General features: G+C 35.7%; 1 protein-coding gene across 6 annotated transcripts in view; it reads left to right on the forward strand.

Annotated features, from left to right (window-relative positions):
- Positions 1 to 17,921, forward strand: part of AKAP6 (A-kinase anchoring protein 6) — a 259,455-nt gene that overhangs the window by 72,659 nt on the left and 168,875 nt on the right. For all 6 annotated transcript variants that reach the window (XM_088057688.1, XM_088057686.1, XM_088057690.1 and 3 more), the window contains 2 exons: positions 7,643 to 7,894; positions 11,448 to 13,232. In XM_088057688.1, coding sequence (XP_087913814.1) covers positions 7,643 to 7,894; positions 11,448 to 13,232 — 2,037 coding nt within the window. The remainder of the gene's footprint in view (positions 1 to 7,642; positions 7,895 to 11,447; positions 13,233 to 17,921) is intronic.

The raw sequence follows: 17,921 nt of genomic DNA on the forward strand, positions 1-17,921 counted from the left end.
CTATAAACTGAAAAAATAAGATAGATGCACCTATTTTCTTGTAGAAACAAGAAAAACAGATTATCTCACCAGAAAATAGAGCTCAGACAATGAAGATCCTATAGCCCTGCAAAAAGCCTAAACAATTATTGAAATTTTCTTATTCTATGCCAAGAGTAATTCCAAATCTTTTTCAAACTAAAAATTAGGAGAGAACAAGAGCGGGACACATTCAAATCTTCACTGTCAGGGTGCTAGTTTGCCAGCATAGATGTTTGAAACTCACTGCTTTCAAAAGGATAACCAGTTTTGCTGGAAATTATTCAACAATTCATGCAATAGCATTGAATTCTGCTAGCTAGTTCATATTGTAGATATAATCATAGAAATTATGATCAAATAATAGGAGTAGTCCTCTTTCTGAATCTTCATATAGCTGACATGATTTTTTATAGCATTAAGTTTTTTTATGTCTTGCATGCAAGTGCATGCATGTAGTGGGTAGTAGGTAGTAGGTAGTAGGGGTTTCCTCACAGCTGGGGAACTCCTTGAGGTCAAAATCCACCTGGTCCTGGCCAGGCTACCAAGAGCTGGTTGGCTTAGCTAGTGCAGGGTGTAAATGTTCACTGTGAGTAACATGTACTTCCATTTGCTTCCTCAATTTTTATTTGTGTATGATAATGTAAAATAGTTAGAAAATATTTTAAATTACACTTAGTATATATGATATACAGAAAGCAAGAAAGTGCTGAGTAAGGAGAGTAAAAAAGTAAGAATCAAAGGTAGTTATCAAGAGAGCTGGAAAATATATGCCACATTCTTCTGTTATGGTAGAAAAAGTAGAGTTATGTGAAGAGGACTACAAGGTATTTGAAGGATATTTTAATAAGTCTTCTTTCTTCCATTTCATAAATATGAATAGATATTCCATTCAGAGATATGAATATATAATACATGATGAGTGTGCTTCGTATAAAGTTAACTCATAATTTTTTCTTATTTCTATGGGTTCTTAAATAATCAGTGTAATTTATAAATATATAAATATAAAATTACCATTATCCAATGAACAGGCATTTGAAGAATGCATTTTTTTTCCAAACTTACTTCTACTACCACTTGGTTGACTAGATTTTCATAAGAGTTTGGTATTTTTCCTTTTTTGTAAGAAGCAGCTAGAAACAAAACCTGCTACTCTATTTCACAGTTCAGTACAAATTATCCTCTTGTGTGAAGAACTGTTCTAGAGTACCTCTGCAATTATGTCTTCCAGAGCATAGTACAAAACCAGGCTTCAGCCAGCACAAATATGACATTTTATATCAATTTTTAATTATTTTAAAATTTTCAGTTAGGCCTGGATAAAAATCAGTTTGCTTTAACATGACCAAAGTAAGAGAAATGAAAATTTGTACAGTTATGCATAGAAGGAATGTTGTACAGTGATAACTTTAATAGGAAAATTCTCTTAACACTGTAGGCTTGGGGATACAAGAAGATATCTTTTATTTTGAAGTTTTCAAAGGGTTTTTAGGTTGTAGCTGTAGACACATTGCACAGTAAAACCAGTGAAAGTTCAGGAATGTGAAAACAATATTTAGTTGCAGAGGTTTCTATCACTTCCCACAGCAACTTATTTGCTACATTCACCTTGCATTTGCAGTTTCTTACACAAATGTAATTCACATGTCAATGCTACTGTTGTCAGGAATATCTCAGAAGTGGCTAGCCCAGACTTGTCTGCACAATACCCTGTCAATACAGTTCTGATGTGCCTCATTTTACTGCCATAACTTCTCCTGTGACTCACCAGTTCCACCACCTTAGAGTGATTTTGTGCATCAACTTTTTGAAGATTCCTGGGTGAACTGAATGCGTCCTTGTAATTAAGAATCTGGGCTGTGGTGAATGCTGTGTTCAGACAGTCTTTTTCCATTTAATTACTTATTAAATTTAGTAGGAGAAATAAACATTTGAAAGCAGCCTCTCTTCCCTGCAGCCATTCCCTCCTGCAGAAACGCTACAGGCTGGCCTAGGTTTGTAAGACACTGCAGCTGGTCCTGGCAAGTGAGCTGGAATAACTTCCAGCAGCACCTGCCCTGTTTCTGGACAAAAGGATCCTTTTGCATGTTCCCAGTATGTTTGATCCTTTGGCCCCAGCAATGCTCCATATGGCAAAACAAATGCAAGTTGCTGGAATCCCAAGACAGGAGCTTCACCATTAACATTTCAGGGATTTTTCCTCAGCCTGAAGTGCTTGGTGTGTGATATCATATCTTCCTCCTTTCTTCCTGCTCATTTTCCTTGCAGAAAAATAGTCAACCTTTACACAACAGCAAACTAATAAAACACATAAACTAATAAATTATCACAAAGCAACTCTGTGTTTGTTACAATGACATAGAAACCATTACTATTTTAGCAGCTCTGTCAAAGAATTGATTTGACATCTCTTTCACATTATTTCTAAGTACAGGGATATAAGAATGTAACTCACCAATTCCTGAGATACCAAAACACAGTAGAAACATGCCTACTTAGAACTCAGCAAACCAAACACTTATTTTCAAAACTTTTTTGAGAATTTTTCAATAGCAATGTTTGTACGATAGAAAGTGGAATTTTGCAATAATTAAAACGTTCCTCACTTAAAATAATGAGAGTACATTAACCAAAATAAAAGCCAAGCTGGAAAAGAGAATAATGCGGGCCAGGAAAAGAAACTCAGTAGAATGCATAGTGTTGTGAGGGAAGAGTAGGGATCTTTGAGGACCAAAGTATTTCTGAGCTGTCAGTGTCGGCAGAAGGCAGGGGTCAGTGATCTCAGAACCCTCCTGGTAGCTGCTTTCCTTTGCATTCTTCACTCAGAAGAATGCATTCCTTTCCCTTAGTCACTGGATGCCACAGCCAGACAAGGTACACTATAGTGCTTCAATCATTTTTTGACAGGCTGGTAACTCAAAGTCAGTCCAGACCTTTCCCTGGCAGTTGATTTGGTTTAGTCAAAGTCTGGATTTTTCATGTATGATTATTTTGTTTGACTTAATTGTTTGCTTAAAAACAGCTGAAAGAAAATTATTTGTAGCAATTGCTTTTAAGGTTTCACCAATAATCGAACAGTTTTATCTTTATTGTAACACTGAATGTACAGCAGATAGGGATGAAAAAATGAGGAACTATTTCTTGGGGGAAGTCAGAGTGCATTTTAAAGGAAAAATACCATTCTAAAAGATATTCAGAAATAAAAATCTCTCTTCCTTTTTATATATAAATAAATATAAAAAGGTAGTGCAGAGAGTTTAATTTATAATTTTCAAGTTCAATTAAAGTATCTAAAAATTCTGTGGCAAATATTCTAATTTTTTTTTCTGAAGAGAAGAATTTGTACATTCTGATTGGAATGTCTTTTGACGAATTAAAAAGAAAGACCAAATAGATAGACATTTTCTTAATTAATAGATTATATTTTCATGTACAGCAGTTGTAAGATGCAGTAGCAATCTGTTTTTCCTGCTGAGGTTTTTCCTGCAAGATCAAAGACCAAAATCTCCAGTACAGATTCTCTGCCACTAACTCTAAAGCAACATATTCTAACCTTTCATCTTTCAGTAGTTTCATGTACATCTTAACACAGTTTCTTAGGGACCAGAGAGAAAACACTTTTAAAAGTCATCATCAAAGCTGTTTTCATTGACTCTTGACTCTTGTTTATGCGCTTTTTCTTCATCTACTGCAGTGTTTGCAGTTCAGGCTATTTTAGTTGACATGGAGGGCTAGGAGCAGGCTGATGGATTCAGCAGCTGCAAGTTACAGGAGTACAGCTGTCTGGAAGACTGAGTGAAGTGGGCAGTTGGCAGCCAAATAGGGCACAACCCCTGTACCCTGAGAAATTCCATAGTCAGTGCTACAGGAAAGCCCATGAGAGGATGACAAAATCTTTACCTTAATATCGCTGTGAAACTGTGTAAAAACAAAAATGCCTAGCTGACATGTGAGATTAATGATTATAAAAATTGTTTTGGCAATGGTGCTTTCTAAAAATCAGATTATAATATCTTCTATGAATACATATGATATGAAACTGTATGCTATTAAAATGGGGAATATTTTGTCCACATGTATGTATAGGCTTTATATTATTACCATTGACCTGGAACCATGCTTATTTACAAACAGATGCCAATAGATTATTACTTAAAAGTGCATGATTTATTTTATCTACCTGCCACTTCTGGTAAGAGCAACTGGCTCTCATGACGGCAGTTAGGTGCTATCTCGTGACACTGCTGCTCTTTATTTATAAATACAAAGTGTAAAAAGGCACAAACCAGTGTTCTGCTGCTTTGGCTCTATCTAATGCTGTCACCTACAAGGATTTAGGAAGAATGAGAATGAAACCATGTCATACCAGGTCTTGATAAAGTAAAATCATGAATTTATATAATGTGACTTTTTTTGTGCAGTATTTGAACTGTGTGAATTCTTGCAGAAAATTATCAAATTCAAAGCTGTGCTAGGTATAATTTTTTAATTTTACTGAATTATATGTAGATCTAGACATCAGGTACAATAAAAGTTTTACTAGAAAATATCAACTGGATTATATTGTTTCCTCTCAATATGCTTGGTTTGTGCCAGGCAAGTGTAGAGAAAAGATGCAAATAAATAGGATGCAGCTTTATTAATGCTGTTCTGCTGAACACTAATCAACATTAACTTACAGGGCAAAATTTTTCATTTCTTTGTAATTATTTTCTCCTGCAGGCTAGCATTAACTTTTAACACAGAATAACACAGTTATTCTGTCATTGGAACAGCCTCCACCTTCACACCATTATATGACAGTTAAAATCAAGGAGAGGGGGTGTCAGTAGGGCCCTAAATTATTTTTTCACAAAACACTGTAAAATGATACTGTCTATAACCTAAATCATTTAAGAACTGGTACTTTGTCTTCTACTGAGTTAGTCTCATATGATAAGATCAGAGAATGTGACTTTGGATGTGACCAAGTTCAGGCTTAGGTTCTCTCCATATTACTGAAGCTGTAAGGAGCTGTTAATTAGCTTGTTAGCACATAAAGCACTTGGCTGTTGTGTGCCACAGTAGTCTGTAAACAGACTTTGTTTTTTGAGGGAAAATGAGCAAATTCTAGCGAGCCATGCAAGAATTAACAGCATATGTTCTTGAATATCTGCTTCTCTTAAACCCCTAGTGGTGCTGGGATTTGCATCTCAGTACAAAGTTGTTTTCTTATGGAGAGTTTGTCTACTTCAGAAATTTGAGATGATTTTGTAGCTAGCACAATGGGACATCAAGAGAAAACTCGTTTGAAGTGTGTGTCAGAATTCTTGATTTAGAGTATTATCTAGATTCATTAGCCAATATTTTCAGTACATTACCAAACAATTGTCAGAAGAGCACTTGTTCATTGTTCTTTCTTCTTACGGCTTTCTGTTTTCAACCACTTTGAGAATTCATATGGTAGTTGAATGCAGTATGTGTGAAGCTGGAAAATACTAAAAACTTGTTTTGGAGTCTGGCACATCCTTAAGCTCTTTCACATAAATAATCTAAATGGAGGTATTTTTCTGTACTTTTCTGTAGACTGTGTCTAATTTACAAAATTACAGTTAATGGACACAATCTATTTTTTAATCACTGAAATTAAAATTCAACTGAATTATGGCCAAGAGGAAGAAACCATTAACAGTCTTGGAGAAGTAAAATTCAGCAAATCCAGTTAAACTAATTAATTAGAAATATTCTTTAAAGCATTTGAAACAACATAGAATTACAGCTGTGCATTTCAGTTGTGAATCAGCTGTAGTTGACTAAATGGATAGTATGATCTCTTTCCAAAGCTCAGAGAGTTTTATCTCTGTCTGTGTGTCTGTAGCATTTGATGAGCACACTAATCTGGTAACTGGAGTGTCCATTTGCTCACCTGGAAGTGTGTGGGTGCTGGAAGCCCTGAGCACTTGCAGCCCTGCATGTTGGCAGGTGAGGCAGTGTGTGTTGTACTTGCAAATGCAGATGCTGCTTCTTGCAGTAAGAGGGCTGAGGGTACAGGGGAAGAGATACTGCCCTTCTCTCCATGCATCTACAATGATCTGCTCATGGAAACTCCAGTTTTGCACTCATCTGGCATTTCTGAGAACTACTCCTGCAGAGCGCTCGATGTAATTGTCAGTGTTTTATTAAAATGAGTATCTAACAATAGCACCTGATAACAGCTGATATTGCAGTGTCTGTTATACAAAATCATTCAATACTATCTAGAGATTTGATTTTGGTTTAATTTGTTACCAAAGTGTGATTACATATTAAATACTTTACCTTTACTTTCATACTGAAGATACCAAATCTGAACTTAAAGAAATAACTGTACTATGTTATTACTTTTGAAATAATCAGGTTTACTGATTTTCCTGTTATGCTACTGCCATACAAAACCCCAAGAGTATCATCAGAAACATAAGATTTCATTGTAATTGTCTGATAGAATTGTTTCAATAGCAAACTTAAAATGCAAAATTATAATTATTCTCACATATATATATATATATGAGGTTTATAAAGATCTGAATTAATTTTATTTTTTAATAAAAGGATATTGGATTTAAATATGCTATTAAGTCACCTTAATCTTAGTCACCTTAAGTCACTGCCAGATATGTAGGAGAAAAGCTTCTAGGGTCCAGTGCCAGTTTTTTCAATGTTTTAATTACATTTCCTTGTATATAACATGCTTTTTACACATAGTTTTCAAACAGAATTGTAATAGAGTGTTGTTTGCTTAACAGCATGCCCCTAAATGTTCTTTAGTATTGTGATTTGTCCTTTCATAAAGAAAATGAAGACTAGATTGAAATTATATTCGTCTGTATGCAGCACAACCTCAGTAATCTGTAATATTATTTTTAAATTTGGAGGATACCATCCCATCAAAAGTTTAGTTTTATAACCTGGTAACCCATATTTTCTTTCTCCTTTTCCAACACAGCTGTTTTCAGCTTCTCTGTTTTCCTTCTTTCTCCTTTTCCACCAATCTTCTGTTCAGTTTTGTGCCCAGAGCAAGACTATGCAAAAATCAGTGCCCTGTTACCACCACAGACAGCAATGTGTAGCAGAAATAACATATTCCCATTGAGTCCATCCCAGACTTTTGTCGCTTGGTTATAGAGGTTAGAGTTGAATTCTTTCCAAATTAATTTTTTTTGATGATGGCACAGACCAAATTCTTTGCATTTTAACTGGTGGGTATATGTGTGTGTGTGTGTGTGTGTGCAGCAGAGAGGGAGACAGCTCCTGGCAATCTTATCACTTTCATTCCTATTGCTGTCTTCTAGGATGTCACTGTATGGTGTTAGTTTTCTGCTTGTGATTCATGTGATCTTGTTGTGCCATCCTTCTTTATTGTATGCTGTCTCTGCACTTACTGAGCAGTACTGCCAAACAGGACAGCTGCTGCTTCAGTTGCTGCAGCATTGCCATGAATAAAAAAAAAATAAATAAAAAAAAGTCTGGATGTATTAATTACAGTATATTTCCTCTATGAAAAAATCTATTCTGGATTTAATTAAAAGTGCATGAAAAGTAGACCTGATCCATGACAGGACCATGCCCATAGCTAAATATCTATTTTATTTTTCCATTACAGGATATTTGTGAAGATATATCTGATCATGTTGAACAAATTCACGCTCTACTAGAGACTGAGTTTTCCCTGAAGCTTCTGTCTTACTCTGTCAATGTGATAGTCGATATCCATACAGTGCAACTCCTCTGGCACCAGCTACGTGTTTCTGTCCTGGTTCTGAGAGAACGCATTCTCCAGGGGCTACAAGACGCCAATGGAAACTACACCAGGCAGACTGATATTCTGCAAGCATTTTCTGAAGAGACTAAGGAGGTACAGTGACTAAATCCAATCTGAAGAGTTTAATCTGTGTTCAAAGCAGCTCATCCCTCTTGCACATTTAAAATTGCTAAAATGACCGTTTTAAGGGTGACTTCTAGATATTTTGCTAAATTTGGTTTAATTTTCAGATGATACCTGCTGTTGTTGAACCAAATTAGTGCAAATTAAGATCAACTTTTAGAAATGTCAGGCTAGCAATGTTTTCTCTTGATTGAAATAATTTTCAGAAAGGATTTGAAAGACTCAGATACTTGCATCTGTTCCAAAGTTGTTCACCTGGTCAGCTGGGTATTTAAGATTTACAGCCAATTCAAAACTTAATTTTAGTGGGCAGTGATTTCTTCAGTGAAAGTTCAGACATTTCCTTCCCACAGACACAAATTTGAAGCTTACAAAAAGTTTCCAAAACTTTCCAGCTTAGATCAACATTTCTTTATAGCAAGAGGAAGATCTTTAATTTGAGTGGCAATTCTGCATTTTGCCTTTAAACAGTCAAGCATTTTATCTGAGAAACAACAATGCAAGACTCATACACTGTTTACTCTGACTGTATGGCAAATTCACACACATGTAAATGGTTTGTAAAACTGCCTTCATTTAACTAAAATGCCTTTTCCTTTGAATTTATTATTACAAAATTAGTTTAGTTAGAAGGATGCTACTACTCTGATTTCTTAAACTTAAAAAATATGGACATTTTTAAGAGTTAGGGTAATTAATGGTTAATCAATAGCATGTAGAAGATTTTTCATTTGATGGTCCTGAGATTAAGAGGAAATGCCTTTTTTATGATTAGATGCACTTACAGAAAGAGACCTCTAGATCAGTGCAGTGAATTCTGTGACCTGTGTTACATTGAAAGTCAGAAATCCCCAAGACATGTCCTGAGTTTCATAGCATCCAAGGTCACAGAGAATGTGACTATTTCTCTGCTCCAGTTGGGTTTTATATTTGTCTTTGGCACAACAAAGTGGGTGGTCCAGAAGTCAGTGCTCAGAGATGCCCAGGCCCACCTTCGCCACCCCCTCTTCCTCATGTGTACATACCTGGCTCTTCTATATTCAGTTTCTGCTTTGCTGGTGCTGGTAAACTGCTGGCAGGTCTGAAGGAAATATACTCTTGTCTTCATGTGCAGATTTGTGAATTAGTGGGATGTCATTATTTTATGCCAAGGACATGGTAATTTCAAGACATAAAGAAGGTGTGCATTCAGATACTAAGAAACAGGAAATTTTCCATCTGGATCTGATTACAACTGCTATAAAAAACGTCTTTGCTGAAGAGAGAAGGAAATATTATTTTTCAGTAGGGAAAACACATGTTGCCAGATAGGCTTACATGGTAATATGAAAGACAAAATATCATCATTCTTTTTATCGACCCCAATTAAAACATAAATAATATTTGATTAATTTAATAGCTAGCAATAGCAAGAACACAAAACTGATATCAAGTTTCTGCCCTGTTGGTTGAATAGCTCCACAGAAATGGCTCTGCAGTTTCTAACCTTCTGGTATTCAAACTTTTTATGAGGTATAATGACACTGACTTTAGTTGATGAACATAAAAAATAAATAAAATATAATGTAGGGACAATTGTATCTGCTCTTACCCATCTTTTTTTTTAATGTTTGGATCTTTAAAGGAAGCATTACTACATGAAAATGGAAAAAAAATTAACTAGGGACTTCTCATTGGTAGTCATACAAGTAATTAAATTTAATATTTTTCTAAGATAAAAGCATGAAAATACTGGCATTAAATAAAACTCATTTGAAGAACACATTTCAGAGGCTGCTGGAAAATGACCAAGTAAGATGGTTTAACGTATATGATTGTAAATTTTATTAATGTAAATGAACACATTTTTAAGAGACAAAGGAATGGAGCTCATTATTCAGAAAAACTAAAGGCCTTTAGGGCCTTGGAAAGGTTTTGATTTATATATGGTTTTACAGTTTCTAATAATTTCCTGAGATTAGAAGGACAATGCAGCTTGTTTAGTCATTATTTTCCTTAACAAATGCAGCTCCAATATATAAATTTGACAGATTTATAGAAAATTCTGAGCTGTTGACAATTCCAAATCTGTGGCATGGGATCTACATCTGGATGGAATTTGCTAAAGAAGAGATATATTCTTTATATACTATTGCTGATAAATACCCTTCTAGTAAATTTTTTCTATACATATTTTTAGCTGGAAGATTTTATTCTATTTTTACTTTAAGTAAAGGGGAGAGGGGGTGGATGGAGTACAGGGCTCAGATATTGTATGTTTTTTTCTTTATGGGCATTGTCAAACAATAGCCTTCTTTATCAAGATAATTCCTGTTCAGACCAGGTCCATGTAGTTACTTTGGGATGGAGAGATTACGGGGTTACTGCACCTTCTTCAAGCATGATGCTAAGGGTCTTTAAACTATGGATTTGGGCAGTGTAGTGAGAAGAGTTGTTCCAGAGAATAATTCAGACATAAACCTATTGTGGATACTCAGGAGTTTGCTTCAAAAAACTATTATGAGAACAAAAGCTGGACAGAAAGACCAGTATACAGATGTAGGCATGTCAAATTAGGATCCTAGAACATGAATGTCCTCTTCGTGTTATTTTTTTAAAGTAGTCTCTATAAGCAAAAGTCCTGTATATGTATTAGAAGATCTACTGAAAATATGCTTACACTGTATACTAAATATAATTTTGCTGTGAATGTTATCCTGTAGTTTTGGATCTTAATCTCATCAGATTTTTTTATACTGTCCAAACAAGACCAAAATATTTATAAGCATTTATTTGATCTTGATCTTAAAATCTCATTTGCCACCTGAGATGGTCTCCTCTGGTTATGTCCATGTTTCTGAGATTGAAGGAGAAAATATTGATGAGGGAGCATGTCAGGCTGGAGGCTTAACATTACAGTTTCTTTTCCTTGTGCCATTCTTCATTTGTGCTCTAAATATCTGGCAAATAATGCTACTAAAAAGTGAAATGTAATTAGCAATCTCTACCTCATAATTATGGGAAGAAATGTCCATCATGGCTACATGATGCTTGGGAAAAAACATTCTTCCAATCAACTGAAAGGCCATAGAACAGCATAGATTTTTGAGAGAATAAGATTAAGAAGGAGACTGGTACACTCAGCAGCCCCCAAGGTACCCTCCCTCCTGTTTGATGTAGTTAGCACAGGAAATACTTCAATTATTTTGTATAGAATTTCTGAGTCCCCACCTATAGTAAGTGAAACTGAAAACAGAATTAAATGAGGAAAATACCAATACGAAAGTGAGTTGCTGTTTTTAGGTAACTTGCTGTGCCAAACTGAAATTAAACATTTTTCAGTTCACTGACATTTTTAATTCCCAAATATTTCAGAATGGTTAGCTTATCTACAGGGTACTGCAAAAAGAGACATGTCAATGATGAACCCTTCTCTAGATGTTAGGCAGTGAAACCCAGGAATTGTTTTTTGTTTCATTACTTCGTTTGTTCTGTATATGAAAATTAATATTCCAAAAAAGTACCATTTCTTTGTGTATTTCAGGATCGTCTTGACTCTTTAACTGAAGTTGATGATTCTGGACAGTTAACCATCAAATGTTCTCAAAATTACTTGTCCCTGGATTGTGGCATTACTGCATTTGAACTATCTGACTACAGTCCTAGTGAGGATTTGCTTGGTGCTCTGGATGATATGACCTCCAGTCAAGGGAAAGCAAAATCATTTGAATCCTGGAACTACAGTGAAATGGATAAGGAATTTCCAGGACTTATCAGAAGTGTGGGTTTACTTGCAGTAGCAACAGATTCCATTGCTTCGCAGTGTAATGAAGCATTGAAGGAGAAAGAAAGTCATGTACCTGTTTCAGCAGAAGAAGAAGAAAGCAAAGACAAGAAAACATCACATGATCCCTCAATAGCATCTCCTTCTGGAAATTCCTCTCTTTCTAAAGGACCTTTCTCTGAAAATGGTGTTTTGCCTACTGACAGCAAAGCAGTTCCCATATCAAAGAATCCAGAGTGCAATCTTCCACAGCACACTGGTGAAAATATCAAGCACTCTCACTGTGAAAATTCAACACCTAAGAGGTCCATAAGAGACTGTTTTAACTATAACGAAGACTCTCCTACTCAGCCTACGTTGCCAAAAAGAGGACTATTTCTGAAAGATGATGTGTTTAAAGATTATATGGAATCCAATTATTTAAAAAGGCAAATCTCTCAAATAGTTAAAAATGAAATGAGTAGAAGTACACCCTCATTGTTAGATCCACCAGACAGGTCCAAGCTTTGCCTAGCTTTACAGCCGCCCTATACCACCAGTCCATCAGCAGTTAGTCAGTCATACGATTGCTTAAATACAATAAGTGATAAAAATCTTGAATACACAATAAATAATCACTTTAAAGACAGTCCCATAATTCTAGGAAAGTCTAATTTCTACACCTGTAAAGAAAAATCAAAGCACAAGAAGTCTCTTGATTCTCCAGAGAAAGTCAAAGCTGCCAAAACACCTGGAAGTATGTGTAAAACAGCTCCATCGACCCAAGTCAAAAAAAGAGAGTGTTCTTCTCTACAGAATGGAATTACTTCTCATAGCTCTAAGTCTCTGGAGGAGACAGAAACAGATTCTTCTGCATCGTCAGATTCTTGTAACCAGAGAGATCCAAATGGGCAATCACAAGGTAAAACTGAACCCTTCAGTTCACCAACGTGTAGCCAAAAGAGTGCTTCTTCAGCTGGTTCTGAGATTTCCAACTCATCCCCTCTTCTGCTGAGAAGAAAGAAAAATAAAAGCTTATCCTCAACACCACACTATACTCAAAAAACCAGTAAAGACAGTGAGGTGTGGTATGGATCTGATGAATATTTAGCACTTCCTTCACATCTTAAACAGACTGAAGCATTAGCTTTAAAACTAGAAAACTTGACAAAGTTGCTGCCCCAAAAGCCCAGAAGAGAAACCATCCAAAACATTGATGACTGGGAGTTGTCAGAAATGAACTCAGATTCAGAAATGTATCCAACATACCAGACAAAAAAGCACAAAAAGAGGGGCAGAATTTCACCAAGTTCTTCGAGTGACATAGTATCCTCCTTAGGTGACAGTATTGAATCGGAGCCTCTCAGTGATATTCTCTCTGACGAAGATCTTTCTATGCCTGCATCTTGCATTAAAAAATACATTGAAGAAAAGTCAGAAAGGACTGCTGCCACTCAGCCCACTGGGAATGAGACTTCTTCTTCAAATAAATCAGCTTTAATTCATCAGCTGATGCAAGATATTCAACATCAAGAGAATTATGAAACCATATGGGAAAAAATTGAGGTAAGGCAATAATCCTATAATCTTTTTCTGTGTTCTTGAGAAGCCTGTACATGGAGCTGGATCTGCTGGTAGGGATAGGGTTTCTTTTTTATTTTCTTCTAATGCTGAAAATCATCTCACCTAGTGACTGTTGGAAGTAGAGAAGAGCAGCAATTATTATATTTATAATGGACTGAAGTTAACTTTAACTATAAAGAATTTGCCTATGTTAACTTACATCAGTGCCTTTACAACTGGGTAAAACATTATTTTACCAGCAGCACTTCTCTTTGCCAGTATTGGGTACATGATAAGTCATTTTTTGATGGAAGAGTAAAAAAAAAATTAGAGAATCAGAGATCTTTGCTGTATTTGAATGAAGTTATACTTGATATCATCTGCCTATTTTGTTCATTAAAAAGATTTGCTTTAGTCCAAGAATAGGAATCTTGATTCCTGCCAAATTAAGTATAATAACAACATTTATTTTTAATCAGTTCTCTTCCCTTGCAGTGATTATTTTCCCTCCTGTGTTGGTGGAACTAAGCATAATTTTTTTTATTAACTTAAATAATCCCTCTTAAATAATAGCAATGTATTAGTGCAATATGCTAGAGCAATAATTATATTCCATTAAACTTCAGATGAGATGGGACTTCATTGGGAAGTCTTTTTGAGAAAAAAAGATAAACTTTGGAAAGGGAGGTGAATTTAAATGAATAATCAAATAAAGACCTAGCCATCTCACTAATATAATTCTTACATTACATTCACAGTAAATGTTTGCTTCAGTTTTCTAATGCATTTGTCTTCCTGGCCATTGCAGGGTGCTATTCACCTCAGAACATTTCATGTCCATCCTCAATAGCGTTTAAGTTTTCAGAAAAGAAAATGCATCTCTATTAGATTTCAAAATGCTTTAAAATTAATAACACATGCATTAAAGGGTGATGTTGGCTAAATCTGATATTTGCAATATATTCTTGTGTTTTCAGGTAGTGTATGAGCTGAGAAAAGAAGACTAGTCTTATATGGCCAGGAAGTCTTTCTTGCCAAGCACAATTTCAGTAACTTTTGAAGGCATGGGAAGTATCATGACTACTAGAGAAACAGTTGAGCTAGAGATATTTGAAAATAAAGTTGGGGTAGAAAATTCAGACAGAGAAATTTCTTAAACAAATGAGGGTGCAGCAGCTGTCAGCTCTGAAGGGCAGTGCTTAATGATGCAAACTGCTCCCTCTGTCTTCATGGATGGGGCTCATCTTCTAAACTTTGATGAAAGAACTGTCTTGGTAAGTGCAAATTGTTTCTGTCCTTGAGTCTGTGTAGTGCTGAAAATTAGTCCAGCTGAAGCTGACAGATACAGAGCCCTTCATTCTGTGAAAGCAACAAAACCCATCAAAGCTGCTTTTGAATACATAAGATGCTGTCTTTCAAATGACACTGCAAGAGCCTGCTTTAGAACGGAATTGTTGAGTGTCTAGGCACCAGTGCCTTTCACTAGATGCTGACTTCCTTTTAGCAATAAACAGGTGGCAGAGAAACTTCTTGTATCATACTCTCAAATCATCGTATTTATTTTAATCAAACTTTTTGGCCTCTCTTTTGAGGGGCCATCTGTCTTTGTGTGATTCCTTGCAGCTGCAGTTCAATCCTACCAGAATGGAGGAGTAAGAATCAGCTGTAACAGCTGTCTGCAGCTGTAAACGCCCTCCTCTTCCTCTCCATCCTTTCCTCACCTCCTCTGGAGAGTGGATTGAGCTTGTGACAGCAATTAAAAGCAGTTAGCTGTTCTGTGGCCAGAGTAAACCCTTCCTAGCGATTGACTCCAGCTGCTGCTTTTGTCCTTGAGCAACTTTGCTGCTGACACTGCACTTTCTACAATTTCTCAGTGTTTCTGATTGTGATAAAAGCTTGGAAAATGTTAATGGGGAGTTTGAAAATGTTATGAAGTACGTTTGGCTCATAGTAAAAGAAGGGTTTTAAACAGAAAGAAGAGCAGATGCAAAGAGGACTGCTAGGAAGAGAGAGCTTAGTGTTCCATCAACTTAAAAGCAGCACATAAATAAGTTTCATATTTCACTAAATGTGCTTCCTGAATAGTGAATAAAAAAAAAATCAGGTGAAAATTTTGGAAGTACTTAAGAAAAATTATACTATTTTAAAGAAATATAAGTTTTCCCCAAGCTATTTACCCAAGTTTTTCTATTGTTGCTAGTTATTAAATCTTCTGCTTGTACCACTACTTAAAAAAAAATATCACTTTTTCAAAAGCTGTAACAAGGCAAACCCTGCCTCAGTGACAATATGATGCCTTGCTGAGGTACTTTAACTTGACATAATTAATAAGAAAATAGAAAATTCCTCCCCTATGTCATGCTATTAAATATTGTGAACAAAAAGGAATCTAATTAAAAATACCATACCTGTATCACAATTAAGTTCTTTCTTTTACTAGATCTCTGGCTTCATAATTCCCAAGACAAGAAGCAAAAATATGTCATTGTTTCTTTCAATTATTGTAAATTGGCTCTTGTGTTAATTCTGTTACCTAAGAAGGTGTATCCCACTCAAAAAGGAGTTTCTTAATTTCACAAATATATCTCTTAGCAATAACTCAGTACTGCTTTTGTTAGCAGCAGTTTTGTGCTGAAGAAGTCAGATCTGAAAGGTGAACTTCATTTTAAGGACATAAGAAGCATGCTTATTCCCATCAGTAATCCAGTTGCACTGCTGTAAATGTCTAGCATGATGTATTTTATTTATTAAAATTGTAAAGAAAGCTAAAATAACTTAGCCTTTCATGTTGGGATGATGACAATTTAGAAACAACTGGCAGCCTCAAAATCATTGAAAGTAATATTTTAGCTAGGTAATAGGAAAACCAAGGAAATTTAGGTATTTTATTATGATTATAATGGGAATAATTTTGACAGTATAAATCTGGTAATATCTTCATAGAAAGCAATTTGTTGAAAATATGCTAAATCATTTGTTGAAAATTTTAATAATTTCTTATAGAAATTATAGTCATGGGCAGAAACTGATAAATTGCTATTTTTCATACTTGCAAATTACGTTGATGTCCTTGCATGGGCATTATCATGCTGTTAATATTCCTGTCCGTCTATAGATAGAACTCAGCTTAACTGCCCCATTTGCTGTTACATAGGGCCGCTTTCTTGCTTTGCAATAAATATTGCATCATCTTGTCATATTTTGTCTTGCACTGCAGGTAACCCTTTCTTGTACCCTTAGTAACGGGCACCCTCGTTCTGGGGTGCAAATTTATGTGGCTGTTTATTTTATGTTTCAGAAATTACTTTTTGGAGTTAAATGTGAAAATGAGCCGTAGCAAATTCTGAAAGTTCCTCTCATTGTTTTAGTTCAGCTTCTAGGAGCTGCCCCAAATGAACTTTTAGAATGCAGTGTATAATGTAACTATAGTTTCTGTTACACTGGCTAAAAGGGGGACAGATACAACAGCCGCATTCTCACAGATAATGCCAATAGAGTTCTTTGCTATAAGAATTTGGCTGATTGCCACTAGTACTTCGGAGTTTTAGAATGCTTCAAGGTTTGCTTTCTGTGAGAAACCTAAGTTTTCCTTAAAATCATATTAATAATTGGGTTTTCCCCATATTTTTATGTACAAACTGAAAAACTGGGAGCAAAAAATGGTTTTGGACTGATCTAATGGCAATATGTTTTCAACAATTTTATTGCTGAAACAATAAAGTAACCTTGTTGGGGCAGTTTTAGCTCTTTCTTCAGAAATTGATACTAAATTGACTATACTGATATCCTTGTGCTGTAATATGTGGTGATTGATAATTCCATCCACTTGTTTTTTGAGGGCACTATTAAAAGGTTTAGAACTGTAACCAATTGCTAGCTACTTCATTTAAGTGAAGATGTGTTTGTTTTGTAGGCTTGAGGGTTAATTGTATGGAGCAAATTGCTGATTTTTTGTTTTGTTTTGGTTGTTGTTGTTGTATAGATTTATAGCTTTTACCACAGGCTCCATTTCTGCAAGAGGCAGCTGAATTTCCTCTGCAAGAAGCTATTTGATATCTATTGATCCCATATTTTCAGTTCATCACATTTCATAAACTTGTCCTGAACTCCATTGGCTCTATATTTTGTCTGTGTAGTCCAGTTAGTCTTGGCTACCCACCTTCTTGATGTGATAAGGAGATAAAATCCTGCTGCTTGACAAGTTTTTCTGCTGTCAGTCACAGCAGACCCCAGGGACCCTACAGCAAAGAGATGGATAAAAATTTTACTGCATTCCATGACCCAGGCAGGGAACCCCTCACCCTTCTGTAACCATTTATCCCAGCTGAACCCAGAATGCTCCAGGAGAGCAGAGATCTAAGACCCCTGTTTTAAGTTGGAGCAATGGGAATAACTTTCCCATTAAGGAGGAACTAAGGATCAGTGCAGAGGAGATGCAGGCTGCAATATCGTATCTAAACTTGTTACTGTGACAAATAGTTGGTCTGTTGAGGCAGGAAAGATTTGCATTTTTAGAGAATAGTCACAAAAAGTAACTAACAGGTGGACTTCTGCAAGTGCTTAATGGAGTTGATAGGGCAAGTTTGTGTTGGAGATGTGGCTGGAAGTCCATTTGAGTAGTGGAGACCCAATTTGTTAAAAAATGGTTGGAGAGCTGACACAAAGGGGAAATAATTTATTGAGGTTGAAAGG

The sequence above is a fragment of the Pseudopodoces humilis genome, chromosome 7 (genome assembly GCF_049639895.1).
Source record: "Pseudopodoces humilis isolate 2021_Gansu_Grassland_sample_001 chromosome 7, ASM4963989v1, whole genome shotgun sequence".
NCBI classification, from domain to species: domain Eukaryota; kingdom Metazoa; phylum Chordata; class Aves; order Passeriformes; family Paridae; genus Pseudopodoces; species Pseudopodoces humilis.